Genomic DNA, 27295 nt, shown 5'->3' with positions numbered 1-27295 from the left:
CGACGGTGGAGCAGCTGGTTCTCCGACCCACCCAGCCGGCACCCGGCACCCGGCACCCAGCACCGGGCTCCTGCAGCCAGCCCGCGGCTGACGTTTCAGCGCCACTCTGCCCTCTAGTGGGGCAACCCAGAACATCCGAGAACGGGGAATACAAAGAATTCTTTTCCAGACAGCGCCAGGCCAGACGCTGGTCCTGAGCTTCCAGAAAGGGATCAAACCAGGCTCACTCGGATAGGTCCCCAGGTCAGAGCAGAGGCGGAGGGGACGCCCGCCGGCACCTGCAGCGACTAAGGGGCTTTCCACGACCTTCGAACCCTGAGGGGCATCCATTCTAAGTGCAACCAACATGTCAAGAGTGCTCTAAATAATAAGGTCTTTGTTAATTCTTGGCAAATCATGAACACACGCGGGCCTTTCAAAAAGAGCTATGTTTTTTTTTAAAAGGCAAAGGTGCACAAATTTTACAAAAAAAAAATACGAAAAACAAGTCTTTGTGGCTGCTGATGCGCACAGGAGAGCCCATTCATGGGGCTGGCTGGCTGTCGGTCAGGCAGGAGATGAACCCGAGCTCTGTCATCTTGGGCTTGGCTTCTGTCTTCAGAACTTGGCTTGCTTCAGCCTGTCGATGTGGTAGCAGAGTTTCAGGGCGGGCCCCAGCTTCAGGCCCAGGTACTTCATGATCATGTCACTCCTCAGAAGCAGGAGAGCATTGCCATCAATCTCCTGGTGCAAGAGGATCAGGAAAATAAAACAACACAATAAGACCCAGAAGCTGTCAGGGGGATCCGAGCAAGATGGGCAAGAGGTAGGGTGGGGTCGGGGATGTAGGGAGGGCACGTGCAATCAGGGAGAGTGAGTCTCCTATCCTCTCTGTCCCAGAGCGAGAACTTCTTTAGAAAAATTAAACATGTGCGGCGGGCCTTTCATTTTCCTGCTGCCCTCTGATTGAAGGAATGGAAGGTAACCCTGTCTTGGTTCACAGAATCCAAATAGGATCCCTTTGTCCAATCCAGTGCTAAAGGAGCCAGCGTGCCATCCATGAGACCCTGGCACTAGAGGGCGCCTTTCTGTCCCAGACACTGGGAAGAGCCCCTAACTTGCCCCCTGCCCTTAAGTGCTCCCTTTTTTTTTTTTTCCCCTTAGTGGGCATGGCTTTACCTGGCTGTAAAGTGGGCTTTATAATGCTCAGGAGGGATTTCAGGTGTTTGTTCTTTTTGGGGGGCCCACTCAACAATACAAGGCAACATACACCAACTAAATAATGCACCTGCTCCATGCCAGTGGTCAGCACAGAGAACTAACAAGGGAATGAGGGCTTGGTAGTGCTCTCACTGCCTCTGACAATGGCAGCCCTTCAGAGTGCAGTTGGTTCCAGAACCTAGTGAGGCTGGGCTTCTGTGCTCACCTACTGGGCTGCTTTCAGGTCACTAGAGACCGGGGTAGGCAGCTCAGATGCTCAGGTGGGGAGAAGAGGCACAGTTCCAGGGCTCACATAAATGTGCAAAGGTCACCAGCCCTTTTAGTTCACTTATGCAGACGGCTGGCATGGATGGAGCACTGTGGGGAGCAACCCGGACTAGACTAAGTTACTGGAATTAAGACTTATTCTATGCATCTGCTCTCCCACAATATGGCGCTGAGAAGGGAGAAGCAGCTTCTACGCAGCTGCCTCCAGTTCAACCAATAAACTGTAGGACCTGCTCCTGATTGGAGGAGAGCAGCGTACTCGGCGTGTGGGTAGCAGAGTTGGGATTGGTGGAAAAGGACTATAAAGGAGGAGAGAGACAACATGCACCAGGAACATCTAAGGGGAACATCTATCTGAAGGAACACCTGTGCAGCCCCCGAGAGAGCCGGCCGGCGGTGTGCCACTCTCCTGCGGAAGTGGGGAAAGTGGCTAGGGGGAACCGCCCTTCCACGGAGGTGGAAGGGACGGTAGCCAACCCGGGAAGAACCAGCAGCAAACCCGGGAAGGGCCGAGCAGACAAAAGAACAGCGCAGGGTCCTGTGTCGTTCCTCCACGAAGAGGGGGAGCGACAGAGCACCTACTGTGTGTCCCTCTCCTTGTCCCTGGCAAAAGGGCAGAGTGGGCAGAGCTCAACTCCCAACCACCTCCTCAATGCCCACTGTGTCCTATCACCTGGAAGACAGCCAGGCTGCCTCTGCCCCCATCTGTCTAAACCTGCCCCATTCATTCTGTGGTCCTTGGTCTCAGGCCCCATTGTCAGCTGAGAATATTCCCTAATGACGCATGTGTGTTGAGTGGCATGAGGATCCTCCCTGGGCCTGACATTGCAATTTCCATGACAGAGCCACCAAATAAAATGAGACAGGAAGGAAAAAAATAGTGGAAGGACCGTGGTAGGCAGAGTCATGTCCCCTTCCCTGCCCCTGTCCCCAGCATGTCTGCATCGTGATCCCTGGACCAGCAGACAAGTCACCCTATTACGTGGTAAAGGGAAATTAAAGTTGCAGGTGCTGTGGTTAATGTAGCAGGTTGGGGCTGGCACTGTGGTGTAGTGGGCTAAAGCCTCTGCCTGTGGCACCAGCATCCCATATGGGTGCCAATTCAAGTCCCAGCTGCTCCACTTCTGATCCAGCTCTCTGCTATGGCCTGAGAAAGCAGTAGAAGATGGTCCAAGTCCTTGGGCCCATGTACCCTGGTAGGAGACCTGGAAGAAGCTCCTGGCTCTTGGCTTTGGATTGGCCCAGCTCCATGCACTGTGGCTATTTGGGGAGTGAACCAGAGGATGGAAGATTCTCTCTCTGTCTATCTCTCTTTCTGTAACTCTCTCAAAATAAATAAATGCTTTTTTTTTTTTTTTAATGCAACAGGTTAAGCCACTGCTTGGGCAGCCAGTGTTCCATATCAAAATGTAGGTTCGAATCCAGGCTGCTCCACTTTCAACCCTGCTAAGGGGCTGGGGAAAGCTACAGAAGAAGGTCGATATCTTTGGACTCCTGCCACTGCATGGGACACCTGGATGGAGTTCCAGGCTCATGGCTTTCACTGGGACCACCCCTGCCCATTGCAGTCATTTGGGGGAGTGAACCAGCAAGTGGAAGATCTCTCTCTCTCTCTCTCTCTCTCTCCCCCCTCCTTCCCTCCCTCCTTCTCTCCTGTAATTGTGCTTTTCAATAAATAAATAGTTTCTTTAAAAAAGTTGCAGGTGTGACTGAAGTTGTTAATCAGAATATTTTTAGATTGATTTATTTATTTGAAAGTCAGGCCGGCGCCGCGGCTCACTAGGCTAATCCTCCACCTTGCGGCGCCAGCACACCGGGTTCTAGTCCCGGTTGGGGCGCCGGATTCTGTCCCGGTTGCCCTTCTTCCAGGCCAGCTCTCTGCTGTGGCCAGGGAGTGCAGTGGAGGATGGCCCAGGTGCTTGGGCCCTGCACCCCATGGGAGACCAGGAAAAGCACCTGGCTCCTGGCTCCTGCCACCGGATCAGCGCGGTGTGCCGGCCGCAGCGCGCCTCCGCGGCGGCCATTGGAGGGTGAACCAACGGCAAAGGAAGACCTTTCTCTCTGTCTCTCTCTCTCACTGTCCACTCTGCCTGTCACAAAAAAAAAAAAAAAAAAAAAAAAAAAAAAAAGTCAGAGTTACAGAGAGAGGCAATGAGACAGAGAGAGAGAGAGAGAGAGAGAGAGATCGATCTTCTATCTGCTGGATCACTCCCCCAGATGGCTGCAATGGCCAGGATTGGGCCAGGCTGAAGCCAGGAACTAGAAGCTTCTTCCAGGTCTCTCACATGGGTGACAGAGGCCCAAACACTTGGGCCTCTTCTGCTGCTTTTCCCAGGCGCATTAGCAGGGAGCTGGATCAGAAGGGGAGCAGCCAGGACACGACTTGGCACCCACATGGGATGCCGGTGCTGCAGGCGGCAGCTTTACCGGCTGTGCCACAGATCAATCAGATGACTTTGAGGCACAGAGAGTGTCCTGGATTATGGGGGCAGTGTAATAAAACTCTTTAATAATGGATGAGGAAATCAGAAGAGTGAACCAAAGAGGAGGGCTCAGCTTGGCAGCTCTGGCTTGAAAGATGAGGGTAGTGGGATGTGAACCCTGCCATGAGGGTGGAACACCCAGGAAGGACTGCTGCCTGGCCGACACCTTGACCTTAGCCCCAGGGAGACTGCAGCAGACTTCTGACCTACAGAACCCTACGACCAAAGCAGTGCTACAGGTGTAAGCCAGTGCATTTGAGGCATTTTGTTACAGGAACAATAGCGAACCAACACAGTAAGCTGGACAGCTAAACTGGGAATTGTTTTTTATTCACCATTTTATAGATTTCAAAATCTAAATAACTGTAATAACCGGGGTACAGCAGTGTGACAGTTTGCCTCCCTAATGGTTGCTGCGTGCACAGAGGGGTGGACGGCCAGGAAGATAGGCATTGCCCCCATTAAGGCGGGAATGAGAGGACAGGGATAGAAGAGCCTTAGAAACCTGTGGCTGCCCCAGTCTCTCACCTGGCTCCGTGAGCCCCGCCCCCGCCCCCCGCCTGCCCCGCCCCCGCCCACCTACGTGCTTCCTGAAGAGCTCCACGTGCGGCCCCAGAGCCTGCGGGTCGGCGTCTTTCACGAACCAGACCACGTCCTCCACGGTCCAGGTGGACGGGTTCCTGCTCCGTGGCCGCCGGGTGTCCTGTCTGTCCGGAGAGGGGCTCGGGGCTGAAAGGGGTGAACAGAGAGAGGGAGGCGGTCAGCCAGTGCGCCAGGGCTGGGAGCCTGCCTGGTGCTGCCCACCCTGCTCCGGCCTGGGAGGGGGGTCCTCGGTGCCCTGGAGACAAGGCAGGGGCTCCAGGGACCTCCTGTGAGGGGGAAAGGCTGTGAGCAGAGCACGGGAAGGAGGTTCCAGAGGCAGCACCCTCCCCAGCCTCTGTGGGTGGAGTGTGTGCCACCAAAGCTCACGTGTTAGGGGCAGGCTTTTGGCACATTGGTTAACAGGCAGCTTGGGACGCCTGTATCCCACACTGCAGTGTCTGGGTTTCAGTCCCAGCTCTGCTTCCGATTCCAGCTTCCTGCTAATGTGTACCCTGGGAGGCAGCAGTGATGGCTCAAGTCCTTAACACCCACATGGGAGACTTGGATTGAGTTGCTGCCTCCCGGCTTCAGCCTGGCCTAACTATGGCTGTTGTGGGCATTTGGGGAGTGTATGGGAGACCTCCCTCCCTCCCGGATTGCTCTGCCTTCCAAATAAAAAAAATAATTTTATAGCATTTTTAAAAAATGATTTATTTATTTATTTGTAAAGCAGAGTTACAGAGAAAGATAAAAGGAGAAGCGGAGAGAGATCTTCCATCCACTCCCCAAATGGCCACAACAGCCAGAGCTGAGCTGATCCGAAGGCAGGAGCCAGGAGCTTCTTCTGGGCCCTCCATTCAGGTTCAGGGACCCAAGGATTTGGGCCATCTTCTACGGCTTTCCCAGGCACATTAGCAGGGAGTTGGATTGGAAGTGGAGCACCCGGGACTCAAACCAGTGCCTATATGGGATGCCAGCACTGCAGATGTTGGCTTTACCCACTGCGCCACAGCGCTGGCCTCAATAAATAATTTTTTGAAAGAGGGAAATTACTTTTAAAACCAGCTCATGTGTTAAAGGGTTGGGTCTTCTATGGGACAGCGTTGGGAGGTGGAGCCTGGTGGGAGGTGTCTGGGTCATGGGCAGAGTCCTCACGTATGGGTGAATGCTTTTCCTCAAGGGAAGGGAATGGATTGGCTGTTGCAGGCATTCCTCCTCCTTTTCTCTCTTGCACCTGCCCCCTCTACCTTTCTGCTCTCCATCATGAGCTGGAGCAGGACAAGGCCCTCACCAGAAGCTGGGCAGATGCTGGCGCCCTGCCCTAGGGTCTCCCAGCCTTCAGAAAATAAACCTCTGCTCTGCGGACATCCTCCAGCCCCGACCATTCTGCCATAGCAGCAGCACAGAGAGCCAGCCACCCTCCTTGCCAAGGCCGTCTGCTCACCCAAGGCGTGAGGCCTCAGACAAGGGTTTCCTTCAACAGGTCGACATTCTTATCCAGGGCCTCCCGCGACAGGTAGGTAGTTGGTACCAGGGTGAGCGTGAAAATATCTCAGTGTGTGGCCCACTGACTTCAGGCCCCCACTGTCTCTATTAGTTTCACATAAAGATGACAAAGACATGGCAGAATTCAGGTGCATCTTGGTCTTGACCTTGGTTGCTGTAGAATGGCCAATCTGCCGCCCCATCCTCAGAACCCCTGACTGCAGGGCGGGAGGCAGGGGAGGGCGGGGAGGACTTCGTCCCCTGGCTGCAGGTGCAGAAAGAAGATGTCACCTCATTCTCTGCCCTGGGTTTACCCTGAGTGCTCCCCAGCCCACAGAACACTCACGCTGGTCTCCCCTCCTGGCCCAGGACTTTCAGACTGCAGAGGATCTAAGCCCATGCCTGCTCCAGGGCTGGTCCTTGATGAATGGCTGCAGATGTGCCATTTCTGGTGGGGGCAGGCGAGAGATGCACCAGATACCTGGTGCTATTTTGGGGTCAACTGTTTTAGTTCTGTCCCATCAGCTAACTCACCAGCTTTCCCTGGAGTCAGCCTCTCCTCCCGTCTCCCCTATTTCTGAAACCGACCTCAGCCTCCTTGCCCTTCTTTGCTCCCCTCATTTCCCGATCCTGAAGCTCTCAGGAGGGGGCCCCTCCTGCTGGTCTCCTCCCTTCCATCCCTGTAGCTGCTCCCCCAGAACCTGTCACCCGCCCCCTGCAGGGTTCTCCAGTGGGTCCCTTTCCCAGCACTCCTGTCTTTCAAGCACATATACCTGCTAAGGCACCGCCCCCTGGTGCCCCTTTGCCCCTGTACTGAGTCCCTCCTCTACCTCAAGGTCAAGGGTCCTCTTAGAGACCTCAAGGCGGCTCCTGGAGCTGCCCCTCCTGCTCCGATGGTGAGGTGGCCATGGGCTGTGCTCCGGACCTGGAGGCGCAGGTGTGAGGCATGAAGGGGGACAGGGGCTGTCCCTGCACCTGGCCCATATCCAGCGATCCTCTGAGGCAAGGGGGCTCCGTGCCTGGGCTGTCCCCACCCGCTCTTCTCTACCTTTCGCTGCGCTCACACTACTTCTAAAGACAGTCCCCTCCCCGCCCCAGCGCCATTGCCCCAGCTGCCCAGGCCACCAGCACCTCTGTGAGAGCCATTGCTCTACCTCTTCCCCTGCAAATCTCTATTCAACCTTCTCTTAGGACGCGGTCCCCATGCTGCCGCGCGAGAATATCCACGCACTTCTCAGGACCCTCTGGTCAGGTTTCCATTTCCTGGGGACCCCCTCGCACCTGCCTCCACCCATTCTGGGTGCTTTCTCTCTCCCAGGTGCTGGCTGACATCTTGGGGGGAAAGTACAAACGAGACCCCCTTGTTATAGGGGTGCCACAAAGGTCTCCTCCATGCCTGCAGGTAAGTCACTTGGAAACACAGGTTCCATAACTGTGAGATGTCTCAATAGACCTTGCAGGCATGGGCAAAAGCCTTCATCTAATTTCAAAGCTAGAAAAGAGCCAGGGCTCAGAGCCGTGACTCAATGCTGTGGCACAGGGGATTCGGCAGCCACCTGCAGTGCCGGCATCTCATATGGGCGCCAGTTCGAGTCCCGGCTGCTCTGCTTGCAATCCATCTCCTTGCTAATGTACCTAGGAAAGAAGCAGAAGATGGCTCAAGTGCTTGGGTCCCTGCACCCACAAGGGAGACCTGGATGAAATTCCTGGCTCCTGGATTGGGTCTGGTCCAGCCCTGGCCATTGTGGCCATCGGGGGTGCTTATCCTAAATACAAAATGGTTTGATTGGAAAACTGGATTTACTTTGAGATTTTCCCCTGTCTTTTCCTTGTTGGACCTCAAAGGGTCCCCTAAGGGTGATTTGGCACAGGGCGTCTCCCTCAAGCACCCCAGAGCCATCCGAATGCCAATGCACGCTTATGAAGGCTGATTGCACTCCATTTAAAGCCGTCTGTCCCCAGCGTGGGGACGAGGAGTCCCGGAAATCGCAGCTGCCTTTGGGTCTCACCCCCATCGTGCATTGCCGTAATCAGAGTGACAATGGATGTTCTCATTACAAAGGCTGGAAGCGTTTAGCACCCAGAAGGATTTGAGAGTGATCAGAGAAGCCGTCAGATCTAACTTCCTGTATTTGACAGGAGGAGAAGCTCAGGGCAATCCACAAGAGCATCCTAAGGTCTCTGAGCCCAGCAGGGAAAATGCTTCCCCATCGGCCACGGGCTGGGCGAGGCGCCTGGTTGGTTTGTCTTTGAGGAGCGGGCTCAAGCGGTGATGGCTGGGGAGAGAGAGGGACAGCTGAGTCAGGAAAAGGGGCCCCCTTCCTGCTCCCTGTGTGGCGGCAGCTGGCCTGGCTCAGGGCTGGGTGTGAGGGGCCTCTTACTCATGCAGGTCAGGGAGCCATCTCCAGCATGGGGCGGGGACGGGTGCTTGCTCAGGCCGTGCCCCCCGTGCTGCTGGGATGTATGGGAAGTGAGACCAGCGCTGGGTGCGTGTCTACTGAGATGTGGTTGTCGTGGCTAAAACTGAGCTCCTGTTTTCCAGGAACAGCGTGGCCATGCGTCCAGGTTTAGACGCCCCGGACACTCCCACAGCGCAGGTGCTTGTGCCACGGCGGCCACCTCGCTCTGTTTTTCCCATTGCCACAAGCACATACCCAGTGTCCTTGCGCCCATTCATGATTCAGAGGAAACTTTTTTAGCTCCCCGTGGAGCCGTGTGGAAGAGTAGGGAGAGCAGTGAGCCAGCGGTCAGAAGGGCCTCCCACCCACCTGCCCTCCCACCCGCCAGCCAGCTGTGGACCACCTGACTCCTCTATTGCAAAGTGAAGGCGTCTGGTCTTGAGGGTCCCCCCACTGGTGACTCTGGGTGAAGTCTCACAGCACAGGCTGTCGACACGGGGCAGTCTCCTCCTGTCACTGGTCACTCAGCTTGTCCATGTGTAAAACCCTCAGAAGGAAGAGCCGTGGCCAGGCCTTGAGCCTCTGCCTGGCTCTGATGGTTGCCTGTGGGCCTTGGCTGCTTCCGCTATGATTTGTGCATATCAAGAGTATTGTATGTGGGAGACCAGGAGAAGCACCTGGCTTCTGGCTTCGGATCAGTGCGGTGCGCCGGCCACAGCACGCCGGCCGCGGCGGCCATTGGAGGGTGAACCAACAGCAAAAAGGAAGACCTTTCTTTCTCTCTGTCTCTCTCTTACTGTCCACTCTGCCTGTCAAAAAAAAAAAAAAAAAAGAGTATTGTATGGGTCACAGGACTAGGAGGCACAGGCTGGACCCCGTCGAGGGCCATCTTGAAGAGGGGTCCCTCATCTTTGATGGGAACCCCCATGACCTGGAGGGTCTCCTGGTCTCTCTCTGGCTCCTGGAGCTGGGGTGGGAAGTGATGAGCTCAAAGGGGAGTGGCTGGCAGATCTGTTCTCAGCATCTTTAGGCAACTTGGTCCCATAGAAATGGGCCACGTGCAGCACTTGAGGTACTGAGGCTAGCCCACGATTTGCGTAAAATCAAGAATAGAGTTTTCTAGAGTTTTCAAGACATCTTGAGGTGGAGAGAGAAGAGAGCTTGGCCCACCCTTAGATTTTAATTGGGATTTTCTTTCCTTTCTTCGAGATTGGCTGACCTGCCCGTGTGAGAAGAGAGACCAGGAGAGACCACAGACTTGAGACAAAGTGGACCAGATTCCTTCTCGCCAGCAAGCAAGATGAGATGACCTCCGCAGGAAGCCTCCAGCCATCCGTCCTCACACCGCCTCTCTGTGGCCAGCTGACTCCCATTCCACTCTGCTCCCCACTACCCCTCTCAGCCGGCCCCACTCTCCCTTCTCTAAGAAGCCCTCCTGCCTCCCAGGAGCAGGTGTAGCAATGCCCACCCCAGCTGATGCTCTCCTGGCAGCCACCCCTGGCCTCTGCTGCCGTGGGTATAGCGGTCAAGAAAGGTGTGCCATCGCTTGCTGACATCTGTGTGGGACTGCACACTTTCTGAGAACAGGGCCTGTGCCTGACTTGTTCACAGCTCTGACCTCAGACCCTCCAGGAGAGACCCCCACCACATCGCGCTGAGTCAGCGTCTACTGCCCAGGCCCGCCCAACCTTTTCCAAGTCCTACAGTTGCCCAGCTGTAAGCCACGCCCTGCGACAGGCTGCTGTGAAGAGTCAGTGGGATGATGTGAAGCACTGATCAGTCACAGCTCATCAAAGGCTGTGACCATTCTTGTTACTACACATCCTTTTATCAATGGCTGGCAGATGCAGCTTCCCAAATCCCAAGGCCATCAGCTCATTCCCCTGTTAGCAATGACTGCTTTCCATCAAATGCTACAGCAAGCGCAGTTACATGTAAAAGCCAGGAGGCTTTCAGACCTCTGCGGTGATTGTATCCTGGATGGGAGCCAGCGAAGAGCTCTCGCGTTTGCACCTGGGCACCAGCAGCCCCAGGATGCATGCCCTGTGAACACACGTCCTCGGAGCCCGCTGGCGTGGAGCCAGTTCCCATCGATCAAGACAGCAGGAGGCGGAGGTACGCCTTGGCGCGAGAGCAGGAGGCTGAGAAATTGCCGTGTCATTGATACCTTCCCTCCTGCCTGTGACCTCATGCAGTTTTCCAGCTTCTGTGGCTTTAAACCATTTTGATTTGCACTTTAAGGAGAAAAAAAAAGATCCATTTCTAGGTCTCTTCCAGGGTTTATGGCTGGGGTCAAACCCCTGTGAAGGAGTCTAGTTTCTTGAAGCCAACTTGTTTCACATGGGATGCAATTTCAGAGCAGTACTGAGCGGTCCTCTGGGCAGAGGGAAAATGGTAACGGCCTCCCTGAGGGTTCATGGAGGCGCCAGGCGGGCAGGCAGGTGGGAAATCCGTGAGGTTGCAACTGCTCTTCTGTCCTGTTTTCATCATTCGGCGCTCACGCCAGTGCCAGTTTTAGCAATGCAAGTTTTGATCAGAGTACACACAGAACCCCATTCTGCCAAGGTGAAGAGAGCCCGCTTAAACACAGGCAGGGGGTCTGGAGCCCTCTCCGCTGTCATCTCCTTTTCCCCCTCCCCTAGAACCTCGGTGGGGTCCCCTCGACCCCCACCAAGTGCAGTTGGAAAGGCAACGGAAGTTCTGGAAGACCCGGGCTCCGGAGTCAGCCCAAGTCCCCATCTTGGCTCTACACGTGATTGACCTTCGTTTGAGCCGCACTGTCTTTATCTCTAATTCAGATCCAGTGATACCTAGTTCTTGTAAACGCTAACTGAGAAGAAGGCATAAGTAACGTGTGGCTCCCAGTGGGTGCTCAGTCAGTGACAGCTCGATGCAGGCCTCACACAAGCCGCCGTGTGCTCGGGAGAAACCTCACAAAGCCAGGCACCGGGTCCCCTCTGAGGAGCAGGAGAGAGGGAGTGAGAGCTGGAGCTGGGAACAACACGCCCGGAGAAGGGAAACGGAGCAAATGTTTCCCATTAGTGGCTGAGTGCCAGCTGCCCACCCGGTATCTTTTTTCCGTATTTTCCTCTGTAAGCAAATCTCTGACTCCCATCTGGGATCATGGTTGCCTACAGCTGAAACCACATTTTCCCAGCTTCCCTTGCAGCTGCTGGCCATGTGACCGAGTTCTGGCCAATGTAATGTGAGCAGAAATAGGACCTTCTTTCAGAGACACAGGTACAACTGTCTCCCCTGCCCTTACCTCCCACCTGCTTCCTCCGTCTGATTGCTGAGCATGCGTGTGGCTGGGTGGGTGGGGGGCTGTCTGCTCTCTGCAGGTTCACTGGGTGCCTGCAGAAGGCACTGGTTAAAAGGCATCTTGGGAGCATGAAAGAGCTCGGGTGCCTGAAAATGATGAATAATCTCATTTTTCTTCAGTGTATCACACAGGCTTAACCATGACCTTCAATTCTTAACATCTGTAGCAGCTCTACTCCAAGAAGGTTGGGTGAGTTTGTGATTTTAAACACCCCACAGTCCCAAGGCATCCTGCTGATGATAAACCACTCTGATCATCAGGAGGGAGGGAGAGAGAAGAGAGAGAGAGAGAAGAGATCAATCTTCCATCTGCTGTTTCACTCTCCAAATGGCTACTTGGCTGGGGCTAGTCTAGGCCGAAGCCAGGAGCCTAGAATACCATCCAGGTCTCCCATATGGGTGGCAGGGGCCCAAGTACTTTGAGCCATGCTCCACTGCCTGGCCAGGCACATTAGTAGGGAACTTCATCAGAAGCAGAGCCGCTGGGACTTGAGTTGGTGCCCCAGTACAGGATGCCAAGTGGTGGTTTAGCCCGCTACACTACAATGCCATCCCCTCTTGCTAATGTTTCCAAGTTAGGAGCAAGACAACCTGTGTTCAAGGTAGTTACTGATTTGCTTGGAGCAGAAGGCAGTAGGAGGGCAGGCTCTGTGTCTCTGATCTCACTCAAGACCCTGAGAGGCAGAAGTTCTGAGGTATGTGGGCTCCCCGGGCATGCATCGGGGTCTCCAACATGATGTCAGAGGTGCTTCCCACAGAAACTGCTTCCTGTCTGGTGAGGTTGCTCAGAGAGGCTGGACCTCGATGACAATGAAGGTTAGGGACATCCAGGGCTCAGCTGGAAGTAGGGAGTGCAGGAGGGGCAGGGGAGTCACTTTGAGACCCCCTGGAGGGCCCTGCATCCCCTAACCCAGGGTCACGGGATAGACTGAGCTGGGGCAGACAATTCTTGAGCAAGTGATAGAAGTTTCTCTCCAAGCCAACTGTGGCATCTGCTTACTGAATTCTGCGATTAAGACGCAGGGAACTGGGGGGGGCCAGTGCAGTGGCATATCGGGTTAAGCTGCTGCCTACAGTGACAGCATCCCATTTGAGCGCTAGTTCTGGTCTCAGCTGCTCCACTTCCGATCCATATGGGAGACCTGGATAGAGCTCCAAGGTCCTGGCTTGGGCCTGGCCCAGCACCGGCCAGCTGTGGAGGCCATTTGGGGAGTGAACCAGCAGATGGAAGATCTCTCTCTCTCTCTCTCTCTGTCTCTCCCTCTCTCTCTGTTCTGTCTGTCAGCAGAGTGTCTCCTTTGGCCAGCACCCTGGGACAAGGGGAGTGGGCTGAGAAGAATGAGAGGAAGGGACATTTGAAGGACAGAGTGACACCAGGGTGACATTAGCAGAACTCCTGCTAGGGGCCAGATTGGATGCAAACTCTGGAGGCAAGCCCGACGGAAGTGCTGCGTCTTCGTTTCCTTTATGGCATTGGTTCACGCCCGGCCTCCTCTCTCTCTCTCTCTCTCTCTCTCTCTCTCTCTCTCTCTCTCTCTCCTATTCTTCTTCTTCTTCTTCTTCTTTTTTTTTGACAGGCAGAGTTAGACAGTGAGAGAGACACACACACACACACACAGAGAAAGGTCTTCCTTCCGTTGGTTCACTCCCCAAATGGCCACTACGGCTGGGGCTATGCAGATCCGAAGCCAGGAGCCAGGTGCTTCCTCCTGGTCTCCCATGCAGGTGCAGGGCCCAAGCACTTGGGTCATCCTCCATTGCCTTCCCAGGTCACAGCAGAGAGCTGGACTGGAAGAGGAGCAACTGGGACAGAATCCGGCACCCTGACCAGGACTAGAACCCGGGGTGCCGGCACCACAGGTGGAGGATTAGCCTAGTGAGCCATGGGGCTGGCTCTCTCTCCCATTCTTAGCAAGCAGATGGACAATGTCCCCCTCCGTTGGGAAACGGGGCTCCACCCTGCTTGCACCTTGGGCCTGGCCAGTGGCCCTGTGTGCCAGCATCCAGGAGTGGTCCGCAGGGCACCTCCGCCTTTGGCTGAAGGAATGGCTGTGCTCTGGCCCTGGACCAAGAGGCCTCACTTGCCTCTCCATCCCTGGCCAGGAGAGGCTGGACAGGGCCATGAGCCTCCAGGACTGGGTAAGGTTCTGAGGGGATAGCTCCTGTCGTGTGCAGTGTGGTGGGGCCACTGGTGGACACAGGCTGGGCTCAGGACATGGGGCTTGCCAAGGAAGACGCAGCCAGCCCACTGGGGTCAAGATGAGGATTCCGTGACTTCTGGGCTGGGGCCTCCCCTCTTCTTCAGCAGCTCTCAGCCGTGGAGCCAAGGGCCTGTGGTGAGCTGGGGGCTGTGTTCAAGTGGCCTGTGGCTGCTCTCTGACTGCCGCTGTGTCCTTGGTCCTGTCCTAAATACCAGTGGGAACTCCTGCATCCTCTCAACAGTCCTAAAGGCAGGGGTTGCTATTCTCATAGGATTCCAGTTTTGCAGGTGAGGACACGTGGGCCCAGAGAAGCAGGGGTCAGGAAGCAGCAGAGCTAGGTTCCAGGCCAGGCTGTCTGGCTCGGGTCCAGGCAATCATCCACTAGGATTTAGGGTCTTTAATCTTTAATGAGATACTGAAGCTTGAATGTGATGGTCTCCCGGGCACAGAGCTGCGGCTCCTCTACTGTTCAGTGTAACTGAACAGCCAGCTCTCAGCAATGGAACACGAGTGGACGTGACGCGCACCCCTTCCAGGCTCCAGGAAAGTGGCTGTGCCTTTGCCCCACTCTACCTGCAGGATGCACGGGACGTGGTGGCTATGGGGGATGGCAGGGCCACAAAACAGACACAGCCTGGGTCCCTGCAGGGAGATGTGCCCACCAACAAGCAACACTCACCTTGGACTTGTGAGCAAAAACTCTTACGGGACTGGAGCCAGCGTACATACATTGCAGAGTCTACTTGTTCCTAAAGCCTGCTCTACCTTAATATGCCATTTTCTTTGCTTGTGGCCAAAGGTCAAGGTTTGCTGCCTTTGAGCACAATACAAATCCATGAAAGGGCTTGTGGCCACTTCTGATTTCCAGTGGCACCAGGTTCAGCCTGCCAGGCCTCCCGCCTCCCCCAGGCCGGGTCCTCAGGGCAACACAGAGGAAGCTGTGTCGCTGGGAAGCCAAGGCATGCATTGCATTTACCACATCTGTTTCCTTCCACGAACGTCCCGTTTCTCCTGGGGCTGGAGGCTGGGGGCCTCAGTGTAGGTGCCGAGGGGCCTCCCGAGGGCACAGGGCTGGTGCGGGGCCCACTGGCAGCGGTGGCAGGGCCTCCCGCGAGGTGGCCATCTCCGGAGTTCTGCCTCTTGCAGTAGAGCAAGGAGGAGGGCGGCAAGGAGCCCCTGTGGCTGCAGGCGGAGCTGGAGGCGTCCAGGCCGTAGCGGCTCATGCCCACAGCGCTCACCAGGCACTCTTCCAGGGCGACGGTCTCGGCTAAGCGAGAAAGCAGTGCAGAGAAGCAGAGTGAGAGCGAGGTGCTCAGGAAGCTGCCTGCCCCCTGGTCACCACTGTGTGTGAGGATGGAAATCGAGAAGAGAAGCCCACGGTCTGCTTCCCGATAGTACAGCCCTCAGCAGATGTGATAAAGTGATGCTCTCGGCCATAGAGAACTCACAAACAAAACCAAGCCGACTGAGGCCAGTGGCTCTGCCTTCCAGTCGTCTCAGTGGGCTTGTGGGACCCTCCCTGCTCTCCTCCCCCTACCCCACCAGCTTGTCCACCATGGCTGCCTTTCTCCCTCTCCCAGCCCGGGATTCCTGGCAAAGATCAAGCAGCAGTCCCAGCGTCCCAGAGTTAGGAGATGCAACTTTAGCCTGGGTGGTGACCCAGGCAGGGTGGTGCTTCCTCCCCACTCTTTGAGTCCCCAGACGCATAGGGCTGGCCACTGTCTGCAGAACTAACCACCGGGGACACCAGTGCTGGCTGCACAGACCCGTGATTCCCCCAAACCTTGCACGAGAGAGCTAAAGACAGGGGCATAGAGGCCCTGAAGAGTCCAACCTCCTCATCCACTCGCCACAAGTAACCCAGGACCTCCCACATGCGGAAAGCTCTGCCAGGAGCTGCACCTGTGGCCAAGAGGGGTGGTGTTTCCTGAACAATTTTGTTTTCATTTTTTTTTAACAAAATCCAAAGGAAATACGAAAATAGGAAGAAAAATGAGACTCTTCTAGTCCTCCCGCTGTAGATAAGATCACATCGGCCCGGCCCCATCAACGATGACCTGCATATTAGACACCGTGAGACAGACATGGCCATCCCCAAAGAAAATGCAATAAGTAACAAAATAAAATGGATCCTCCAAAACTGGCGCTGGGGAAACGCATTTGGGCCACGAGACCGTCTCCATGTATGGGCTCCTCCCACAATGTAGGCACTGCAAGATTCAGACCTGGATTTTCAGAGGAGCTCACAGATCTTGCTGTTGGGGATACACACGGAGCCTACCTGGGAATGAGTCACGCAGATGGGATGCAACTGAAGTGGTGTGAATTTATAGTTGCAAATATATATTTATTCACTTATTTTTAAAGTTTTTTTTTAATTTATTTGAAGGGCAGAGTTACAGAGAGAAGGAGGAGTGAGAGGGAGAGGGGGGAAGAGGGGGAAAGGAAAAGAAGGGGTGATGGGGGAGGGGGTTGTCTTCCATCTGTTGGTTCACTCCCCAAATGATCGCAATGGCCAGAGCTGGGTCAGGCTGAAGCCAGGATCCAAGAGCTTCTTCCAGGTCTCCCACATGTGAGCAGGGGCCCAAGCACTTGGCCATCTTCTGCTGCTTTCCCAGGCTACAGCAGAGAGCTGGATCAAAAGCAGAGCAGCCTCAAACTGGCACCCATATGGGATACTGGTGTTGCAGGTGGTGGCTTAACCTGTTACACCACAATGCCATCCCCAACAGTTGTGAATATTTATTTTAAAAAGGAAAAAAGATCTACATTAAATAATTTAACCTCCCATCTTAAGATTCTAGAGTGGGTCCAGCGCAGTGGCTCACTTGGTTAATCCTCCGCCTGTGGCACCAGCATTCCATATGGCTACGGGTTCTAGTCCTGGCTGCTCCTCTTCCAGGCTAGCTCTCTGCTGTGGCCCGGAAAGGCAATGGAGGATGACCCAAGTGCTTGGGCTTCTGCACCCGCACTGGGAGACCAGGAAGAAGCACCTGGCTCCTGGCTTCGGATTGGTGCAGCCCTGGCCATTGCGGCCATTTGGGGGTGAACCAACGGAAGGAAGAGCTTTCTGTCTCTCTCTCTAACTGTCTATAACTCTACCTGTCAAATAAAAAAATTTTCTAGAGAAAAAGAGCAAACTAAACTTCAAGCAAGCAGAAGGCATGAAATAATAAATTCAAGCAGACATTAATTCGGTGGAGAACTAAAAAATAATAAATGAACTCAAAAGCTGGTTCTTTTCAAAATATCAGCAAAGGGGCTCACACTGTGGCATAGCAGGTAAAGCCACTGCCTGCAGTGCCAGCATCCCTATGGGTGCCAGTTCAGGTCTTGGCTGCTCTACTTCTGATCCAGCTTCCTGCTAATGCACCTGAGAAAGCAGTGGAGGATGGCCCAAGTGCTTGGGCCCCTGCATCCACATGGGAGACCTGGAAGACACTCCTGGCTTTGGCCTGGCCCAGCTCTGGCCACTACAGCCATTTGGGGAGTGAACAGCGGGTGAGAGATTTTCTCTCTGTCTCTTCACCTCTCTCTGTAACTCTACCTTTCAAATAAAATAAAATAAATCTGCAAAAAAATTCAACAAAGTTGGCAAAACTTTAGCTGCATTGACTAGAGAGAGAGAAAGAGAGCAAGCTCAAATTACCAAAATCAGAAGTGAAGAGGGATCATAACCGCCAAACTTAAAGTAAATTAGGTAGCTTAAGTGAAATGGAGAAACTGCTGGAGCTGACTCAAAAAGAAATAGACCGGGCTGGTGGTGTAGCAGGTATAGCTGCCACCTGTGATGCCAGCATCCTGTATGGGCACTGGCTCACGTCCTAATTCTCCATTTCCAGTCCAGCTCCCTGCTAATGTGCCTGGGAAAGCAGTGGAAGATGGCCCTAGTCCTTAGGCCCCTAAGCCCCCATGGGAGACCTGGAAGAAACTCCTGGCTCCTGTTCCTGGCTTCAGCCTGACCCATCTCCAGCAGTTGCAGCCATTTGGGGAGTGAACAGTGGATGGAAGATCTCTCTGTCTCTGTCTCTCCCTCTCTCTGCGTAACTCTACCTTTCAAATAAATAATCTTTTAAAAAAATAGACAATCTTTGTAGACCTCTTAAAAAAGAGAAAGAAAAAAAATCATCCAAACTCTTCAAAACCTCTTCCAAGAAATAGAAGAGGAGGGAAGCCCAACTCATGCTATGATACCAAAACCAGAGACGTCACAAGAAAAGACTGCAGAACCATGACTCTAGCTAATATGGATATAGAAATCATCAAAAAAAAAACCCAGCAAATAACTGGATCCCACAACATGTAAAACTCATTAATATAATACAGCAAATCAATCAAACAAAAAACAAAGTCCACAAAAACATTTCAACAGGTGCAGGAAAAGCATTTGACAAAATCAACACCTTTTCATGATAAAAACATTCGAACCGGGAGAAAGAAAATTCCTTAACCTGACAAGGGCCATCTACAAAAAGCCACATCTACCATCTGTAATTAATGGTGGCAGTCTGGATGCTGCCTCCTAAGAACATAAGCAAAGCAAGGATGTTCACGCTCACCCTTCTACTGGACATTGGATGGACAGTTACAACCAGGGCAATTAGGCCAGAATAAAGCATCTGGATTAGGAATGAAGACATAAAGCTGTCTTTTATAGGTACGAACCCCTAAGGAATCCACTATCAGAACTAATAATGAGTTCAGCAAGGTTGCAGAATACAAAACCAATATGCAAGCGTATCAATTGTATTCATAAACACTTGCATTGAACAATCTGAAAATAGAATTAAAAAACTTGATTTATAATAACAGTCAAAAGAATAACATACTTAGGAAAAATTTAATAAGGGAAGTAGAAATTTATATTTTGAAAACTATGAAACATGTTGAAAGGAATTAAAGAAAATAAAACAAAATGAAAAAAATTCTGTTCATGGATCTCAAGAGTTAACACTGTTAAGATAGCAATACTCCACAAAATTTATGTATGGATTTAGTACAATTTCTGTCAGAAATCTTAGCTAATTCCTTTTTAAAATAGAGATTATTATTATTATTATTATTTTAAGATTTATTTTATTTGAAAGGCAGAGTTACAGAGAGAGGGGAGAGAGAGAGAGAGAGAGAGAGAGAGAGAGATCTTTCATCTGCTGGTTCACTCCCCAAATGTCTGCAAAGCCAGGAGTCAGGAACTTCCTCCAGGTCTCCCATGTGGGTACAGGGGCCCAACCTCTTGGGTCATCCTCCTTTGATTTCCCAGGTGCATTAGGAGGGAGCCAGGACTTGAATTAGCACCCATATGGGATGCTGGCATCATAGGCAGTGGCTTTACTCACTACACCACAATCCTGGCCCCTTGGCTAATTTCTTATAGAAATGAAGAAACTGATTCTAAAACTCACATGAATATTCAACATAAAGGATTCTTACCTCTCAATTTCAAAATGTACTGCAAAACAATGGTAATCAAGACAGTATGATACTAGCATAAGGACAGACGTATGTATCAAGGGAATAGAATTATAGTTCTAAACAGACCAATAAACAAGACAGAAATTGAATCAGTAATAAAGACCCTACCAACAAAGAAAAGCCCAGGACCAGATGGCTTCACTGCTGAATTCTACCAGACTTCTAAAGAAGAACTAATTCCCATTCTTCTCAAGCTATTCAAAACAACTGAAAGGGTGTGAATTCTCCCAAACTCTTTATATGAGGCCAGTATCACCTTAATTCCAAAACCAGGAAAAAAGAAAAAAGAAAGAAAGAGAATTATAGAACAGTATCACTGATGAACATAGACACAAAAATCATCAACAAAATACTAGCTAATCAAATCCAACAACACATCAGAAAGATCATTCACCTGGAACAAGTGGGATTTTTCACTGGTATGCAGGGATGGTTCAACATATGCAAATCAATAAAGGTGATACAGCACATTAATGAATTGAAGGATAAAAATCATATGATTATCTCAATAGATGCAGAGAAAGCATTTGATGAAATGTAACATCCTTTTTAAGATAAAAATCGTAAGTAAATTGGGTATAGAAGGAACATTCCTCAACACAAATCAAAGCAACATATGCCAAATCCACAGCCAGCATCATATTGAATAGGGGAAATATTGGTGAAAGCATTTCCACTAAGATTCAGAGAACCTGACAAAGATGCCCACTTTCACCATTGCCGTTCCATATAAACCTGGAAGTTTTAGCCAGAACCATTAGGCAGGAAAAAGAAATCAAAGGGATACAAATTGGAAAGGAGGAAGTAAAATTATCCCTGTTTGCAGATGATATGACTCTATATGTAGGGGGAATCAAAAGACTTCACTAAGACACTATTGGCACTCGTAAGAGAGTTTGGTAAAGTTGCAGGATATAAAATTCACACACAAAACTCAATAGCCTTTTATACAAAAGACAATGCCATGGCTGAGAAAGAACTTCAATCAGTCTCATTCATAATAGCTACAAAAAAAATTTAAATGCCTTGGAATAAATTTAACCACGGCAGTGAAAGATCTCTACAATGAAAATTTCAAAACATTAAAGAAAGAAATAGAAGAAGAAACAAAAAAAATGGAAAAATCTTCCATGTTTGTGGATTGGAAGAATTAATGCATCAAAATGTCCATCCTATGGAAAGCAATTTATGGGTTCAACATGATCCCAAACAAATGCCAATGACATTCTTCTCAGATCTAGAAAAAGCAATGTTAAAATTCATATGGAAACACAAAAGAACACTGAATATCTAAAGCAATCTTAACAAAAACAAAGCTGGAGGCATCGAAATACCAGATTTCAAGACATACTACATGGTAGTTAATCAAAACAGCCTGGTCCTAGGCACAAAAATAGACACATAGACCAGTGGAGCAAATTAGAATCCCCAGAAATAAATTCATGCATCTACAACCAACTAATCTTTGACAAAGGAGCTAAAATCAATCCCAGGAGAAAAGAAAATCTCTTCAACAAATGGTGCTGGGAATATTGGATCTCCACCTGAAGAAGTATGAATAAGACCCTTACCTTATACAACAATTGGCACAAAAGGGATCAAGGATCTAAATCCACAACCTGATACCATCAAATTATTGGGGAAGAACATTGGGGAAACTCTGCAAGACACTGGTGTAAGAAAAGTCTTCTTGGAAAAGATCCAAGAAGAATAGGCAACCAAAGCAAAAATCGACAAATAGGATTACATCAGGCTAAGAAGCTTCTGCACTGCAAAGGAAATACTCAGCAAACATCAGCAGGCAATGAACAGAATAGGAGAAAATATTTGGAAACTATGCAAATGATAAAGGATTAATATATAGAATTTATAAAGAGTTCAAAAAACTCAACAACAACAAAATAAACAATCTAGTTAAGAAATAGGTAAGGTCCAGTGCTGTGGCATAGTGGGCTAAGCCTCTGCCTGCGGCACCAGAATACCATACAGATGCTGGTTTAAGTCCTGGCTGCTCCTCTTCCAATCCAGCTCTCTGCTATGGCCTGGAAAAGCAGTTGCAGATGGCCCAGGTACTTGGGCCCCTGCACCTGTGAGGGAAACCCCAAAGAAGCTCCTGGCTCCTGACTTCCAATCAGCGTAGCTCTGGCCATTGTGGCTATCTCAAGAGTGAGCCGGCAGATGGAAGACCTTTCTCTCTGTCTCTCCCTCTCTCTGTAACTCTACCTCTCAAATAAATAATAAATAAAGTATTTTAAAAAATAGGAAAAGGACTTGAACAGACATTTTTCAACAGATGAAATTCAAATGGCCAACAGACACATGAAAAAATATGCAGGGAAATGCAAGTCAAAGCCTCAATAAAATTTCACCTCACCCTAATTAGAATGGCTGTCATACAGAAATCAAAAAACAATAAATGCTGGTGAGGATGTGGGGGAAAAGTTCCCTAATCTACTCTTGGTGGGTATGTAAACTAGCATAGCCACTGTGGAAGACAGTAGGGAGATTCCTCAAAAAGCTGAATACAGACCTACCATATGACCCAGCCATCCTACTCCTGGAAGTTTACCCAAATGAAATGAAATGAAATGACTATATGAAAGAGTTATCTGTACCCCCATGTTTATTGCAGCTCAATTCACAATAGCTAAGATATGAAATCAACCCAGATGCCCATCATCTGATGACTAGATGGAGAAAATGTGGTATACACACACACTATAGAATACTATTCAGCGGGGCAGGCACTGTGGCTGACTTGGCTAATCCTCCGCCTGCAGCCCCAGAATCCCATATGGGCACCAGGTTCTAGTCCCGGTTGCTCCTCTTCCAGTCCAGCTCTCTGCTGTGGCCCAGGAGGGCAGTGGAGGATGGCCCAAGTGCTTGGGCACCTACACCCACGTGGGAGACCAGGAAGAAGCACTTGGCTCCTGGCTTCAGATCAGCACAGTGCTGGCCGTAGCGGCCATTTGGGGGGTGAACCAACGGAAGGAAGACCTTTCTCTCTGTCTGTCTGTCTCTCTCTCTCTCACTATCTAACTCTGCCTGTCAAAAAAAACAAATATATTTATTGAGTAAACATTTGGGCCAGTGTTAGTGGTAAGGCTGCAGTTACACAGAAGATGCATTAAAATTCGTATTACAAACGGCTCACAGATAATTTTTCATGTAGACATGGGGCAAACAATGAAAAAAGATATGACAAAGCACTTATTTGATTTAAGTATTTTGCATCTAGAGTAAGTATGCCTCCCTCATGCTGTTAGCTTCAGGCAGAGCATGCAGAAAATTCCCTAATGTGCACCACAGTTGCAAAGTCCGGATGCAGGTGGAGGCTCATTCTCTTTTGACTGAGTACAGAGAATGGGGAACGTGGGAACATGCACTTTGCTGATTTAAAAACTGCCAACCACCACAGGTGGGACCAAAGGCCATAAAAACCAGTGTCTGGGCCATGATCCAAGTGAGTTAATCCGAAGGTAAAACCAACTTCAGAGAGCACCCGGCAACAGTCAGAGGCAGAGATCGAGGTGGCTTTCAGAGTCGTTTCTAGTCTGATGGAAACAGCGTCCTCCTTGCGTTTGTCAATAGGGGTGCAGGTGCATCTACCCACGGGTAGCAAGGACTGATCCGCTGGCGGCCATCACTATCCAACCACAGGACTGAACAGGGGATCCAGCATTTCCCATGTTAAATGGGTCCCACTGGTGGGGCAGGAGACCATGTTAGGTGGAGCATTGGTGTGTTCCTGACCCAGGGCTGGGGAAATGACCACAAACAACAGACGTCTCCTTTCTCACTGTTCTGAAACTGTGGAGTCTGTGGGGCCACGCACCTACTCACAGCTCCAGGGGAGGAGGGTCCCTTCTCACCACTGCCTGGTCCTGGCATTGCTGACACTCCTGTGTCTTCTCAGAGTGCAAATACATGACTGCCAATTCTACCCCCATCCTGGGCTTTAGATTTAGGCCCCCTTAATCCACAGGACCTTATTTTTTTTTAATTATTTACTCATTTGAGAGAGAGAGAGAGAGAGAGATTTTCCATTTGCTGAGTCATTCCCTAGATAGCCACAACAGCTGGGGCTGGGCCAGGCTGAAGCCAGGAGCCAGGAGCTTCTTCCGGGTGCCCCACGTGGGTAGCAGAGGCCCACACACTTACCACTGCACCAGAAAGTCAGCCCCAGGCCCTCACCTTCATTGCCTCTGCAAAGACCCTGTCCCTGATTAAGGTCCCAGAGACCTGGATTTGATCATGAACACAAACATATTTTTGGAGGATACAATTTCACTTTACGATAACAGGAAAACGTTATTTTTTATAGCATAGATCTTAATGGGCATCAAAGAAATATATTTGGCATATGACATAATTATTTCACTCATGCAATATCATTGCTTCTGCTGACTAAAGGCTACAGTTAAGAGACATGAGCCCATTTAAAGGGATGACCTTGAGTCAAAGGTGCTGTAGCTGCTGTTCAGAGTGGACACTGTGGGGGTGGCTCCTGAGCGTGGAGCCAGCCCCAGCCCCTGTCTTCAGGCAGATGGTGTCCAGCGGGGAAACCAAGGTGGGTAACCCAGCCTCTTCCTGAAAAGAGTCCCAAAGACCTTTTGTAATCTTCCTCACAGTGAGGCCGTTGTGCCACATGTACTTTTCATTGCCTGAAATTCTTCCTTGCATCTAACCCCCATGGTCCTCCTCGCTTTGGTTAAAAAGATGACTACTGGGTACACACAATTTTTGCTGTTGACATTAAGCCATCCAGCACTCGGGTAGATGAAGTCTCCATCCATGGGCAGATCCTCTAGTAGCTTAAGAATTTAATTGAACTGGGACGTACATTTGCTACCTAAATTCACTGTGTACAAGCTGGGGAAGAGAAAGGAGCAAAGCTGTATAAGAGCGAGAGCGAGAGCGGAGAGAGAAGGGAGAGAGAGAGAACCACGCTGTTCCAGAGTGTTGTGGCCGACTGCTGAGTGGACACCAGGTGGGGCCAGCAGTGCCCCCTGGTGGATCCAACTCCTGTACTCAGACTCCTGGCAACCAGGCCGGGAAGGCTACAGACCTGCAGTCGTTTCCTCCTGGATTCTCACAAAACCCCTTCCCATCTGAAATGAGCTGTCTTGTCACCCTGGCACGGCTCATAAACAAAAGGTCCCAGCCCAGTCTCCTGGCGAGGCTGTTTCGTCGATGCAGTTTATCAGCGAAACAAAGCCGGGACGCTGAGCGCCTTTTCATGCACTTCTATAACCCCCTGCATCTATCTGAGAGACCAACAATGCAAACCACTAAAGCTTTCCTCCAGAAAAAAAAAAACAAAAAAAAACTACTTTTCCTACAATCACAAAAGCACGCTTTATGTAGCAAGGCAGATGCACAAAGGCACAGGTTGCACAGACATCTGCCGCATTTCCAGGGCTTCGTGTCTTGGGAACTTTCAGGAGAGCCTAACATTCCTCTTTAAACTCTCGCTAATCTGTTTGTGGATACAATTTCCTCCAGCCACTGTGGACAAAGCCTGCCTATTAGTGAGGCCCAAAGAACATTCTAGAAGAGTTCCAGCCCACTCAGGACTCAGTGGACACCAGTTTGCTGTCTAATCTGAACACTGTCTAAGCCACTCGGATTGGCAAACAGAGCTCTGGGATTCCGAGTCCATAGTGCATGGACCCCACCCGCCTCCCTCCCTGCTGGCTGGGGCCTGGGCTACAAGGTGGGATCAGAGGGGTATGCTGCTTCCTCCCTCCTTGGCTTCCAGGCCCCCTACCCGCACCCCACAAGGGCAGTCCTGGAGGGTCTGCAGTGTGCACAACCTCCAAAGACAGGGGCAGGAAGGAGAAAGCCAGAGAGAAGGCAAGAAATTCCGAGTGGAGAGCAGCAGAGAGGGCGGAAGGAGCGCTGTGTCTCCTGCTATGGACCTAGCCTGGTGCTGTGCATGGGCAGAACACCAGACTCAGAGGGCAGCATGGACCATTGCTTTTATTTTAAAAAGTTCATCTGGCCCTTTACCTGCATTCTCCAACCAGAGCAAGCCCCAAGAAGCTGCAGTACCACCTTCGGCCCGACTACTCCCACATTGGACCTCTCTACTCCAGGCACCAAAACAGGCCAGAGTCTGAGACACTCCTCTGTCTCATCTCTGAGCAGCTGTCTGTCGGTCTCTCGCACTCAAGCTCCCTGTCCCCATCCCCACCCCCCACCCGGTCCCCACCCCTGCCTCCCCCACACCATCAACCATAACTTGTCAGTCTCCAGGAGCAGCCACCTCCTGCCTGGGCTCTGCTCAGTTGCTTAAAGAGACGGCAGCCCCATAAGTCCCCAGCCTTAAAGCCCAGATCAGAAACTGGAAGCGCTGAGGACCGACTGCCATCTGACACTTAGCCAGGTGCCACCACCTGGACGGGGCAGAGAATGGGGCAGGGGAAGAAGGGGCAGGCCCAGGAAGCCGCAGCAGGTGCACGTGGGGCTTGCCCGTCTTCCACTCAGCCCGTCTTCCACTCAGCCCGTCTGTGGGTGCCTCGGTCCCTACCTGGGTGGCCGGGGCTGCACCCGGCTGCCTCCCCCACGCTCCTCTGCCGGGGCTGTGAGACGCAGAGGGGTCTTCTGCTGTGGACCTCGGAGCGCCTTCTTGATGCAGGAACCAGATTTCCTGCCTGCCCTGGTGCAGCCGTTTCTCTGCTGTGCGGGCTGGGGGAGGTTTGCAGGCTTCTGCTCAGGCTCAGTCCCGCCCTCTTGTTCTCACAGATAAGCTCATCATGTTTTCCCTGAGGCCCTCTGTGGCCTCTCCGCCCAGCCTTCCTGGTTCAAAGGGCACCAGCCACACCACCTATGGGGCTGAGCATTTCATTTGCCTCAATTACATTTTCCATTACCTTGGTCTCTGGCCAGTATGGATTTTCTCCTAAGGCCTGTCTCTGTCATTCAGATCACTCAGCCTGGGACTCAACCTTGAGTCCCCTCGGGCCCAGTTAAGTGCATTTGGGTTTTTTTTTTTCCTGCCCTAATGAGATGCACAGAAAACCACCCATCACTTTGGTGCCTGACACCCGGACTTCTTTCATCCTCCCGGAGGTTTCCGGTGTGCCTGTCTGTGTTCTAAACCTACGGGGTGCTTTCTTCCTTGGGGAGTTTTGACCACAGGCAGCTGTTTGGCGTAATGAATGCCTTTGGGTCTCCAGGGCAGAGCAGGTTCCATAACCACCCTCTGGAGGGTCTGGCAGCTTCGCCACCCGGCTGGGGAAGGCCCAGGTGGGTGGGATCACTGGCGGTCTTGGCCTTGTTTCCTCTACAGCCCCCACACTTTTTTCTCTTTCATAAAGCCTTACAAGAATGCAACAAATGCTCCTGAATCAGGAAGATGGTGCAGTTACTGGAATCGAGGCCGCCTGGCAGGTTTCAGTTCAGAACAGACATCTCCAGTCTGAGGGGCTTTCCCATTCTTTCTAGCACAGCTGTGCCGCTTTGTCCATGGGGGATGGGTTCTAAGATCCCCAGCAGATGCCTGAAACCGTGGCGAGTGCTGACTTCTATATATTCTGTGTCTCCCTGCACAGACACCCCTACGATGAAGTTTAACTTATACATTAGCTGCAGCGATTAACAATAGCAATAAAGCAGAATAAGTACAACAGGGGCCGGCCCTGTGGCGCAGTGGGTAAAGCCTTGGCCTGAGGTGCCAGCATCCCATATAGGCGCTGGTTCTAGTCTTGGCTGCTCCTCTTCCGATCCAGCTCTCTGCTGTGGCCTGGGAAAGCAGTAGGAGATGGCCCAAGTCCTTGGGCCCTGCACCCATGTAGGAGACCTGGAAGAAGCGCCTGGCTCTTGGCTTCGGATAGTCGCAGTTTTAGCCATTGCAGCCATCTGGGGAGTTAACCAGCAGATG

General features: G+C 51.6%; 1 protein-coding gene across 1 annotated transcript; it reads right to left on the bottom strand.

Moving 5' to 3' along the window:
* Nucleotides 1-409: 409 nt before the first annotated feature.
* Nucleotides 410-26089, bottom strand: LOC100344072 (Scm polycomb group protein like 4). Its single transcript, XM_070073734.1, has 4 exons — nt 25943-26089; nt 14915-15205; nt 4534-4679; nt 410-723 (listed from the first exon to the last, which is right to left on the bottom strand). Exons 2-4 carry the CDS (start codon nt 15159-15161, stop codon nt 598-600), a joined length of 519 nt encoding a protein of 172 aa, XP_069929835.1. The 5' UTR covers nt 15162-15205; nt 25943-26089; the 3' UTR covers nt 410-597.
* Nucleotides 26090-27295: the final 1206 nt, after the last annotated feature.

The sequence above is a fragment of the Oryctolagus cuniculus genome, chromosome 5, assembly GCF_964237555.1.
Source record: "Oryctolagus cuniculus chromosome 5, mOryCun1.1, whole genome shotgun sequence".
Taxonomy (NCBI): Eukaryota; Metazoa; Chordata; class Mammalia; order Lagomorpha; family Leporidae; genus Oryctolagus; species Oryctolagus cuniculus.
The sequence above is the reverse complement of the archived record's forward strand: the minus strand, read 5'-3'. Positions and strand labels throughout refer to the sequence as shown.

Bases quoted from the DNA above. Each gene is read 5' to 3' on its own strand.
- LOC100344072 (XM_070073734.1), bottom strand. From the start codon at position 15,161: ATGAGCCGCTACGGCCTGGACGCCTCCAGCTCCGCCTGCAGCCACAGG. The intron at 4,680-14,914 runs GTAAATGCAATG...CACCCCTTTCAG, and splicing joins CGTGGAAGGAAACAGATGTG to CCCCGAGCCCCTCTCCGGAC. The intron at 724-4,533 runs GTAGGTGGGCGG...CTCTTGCACCAG, and splicing joins TGGAGCTCTTCAGGAAGCAC to GAGATTGATGGCAATGCTCT.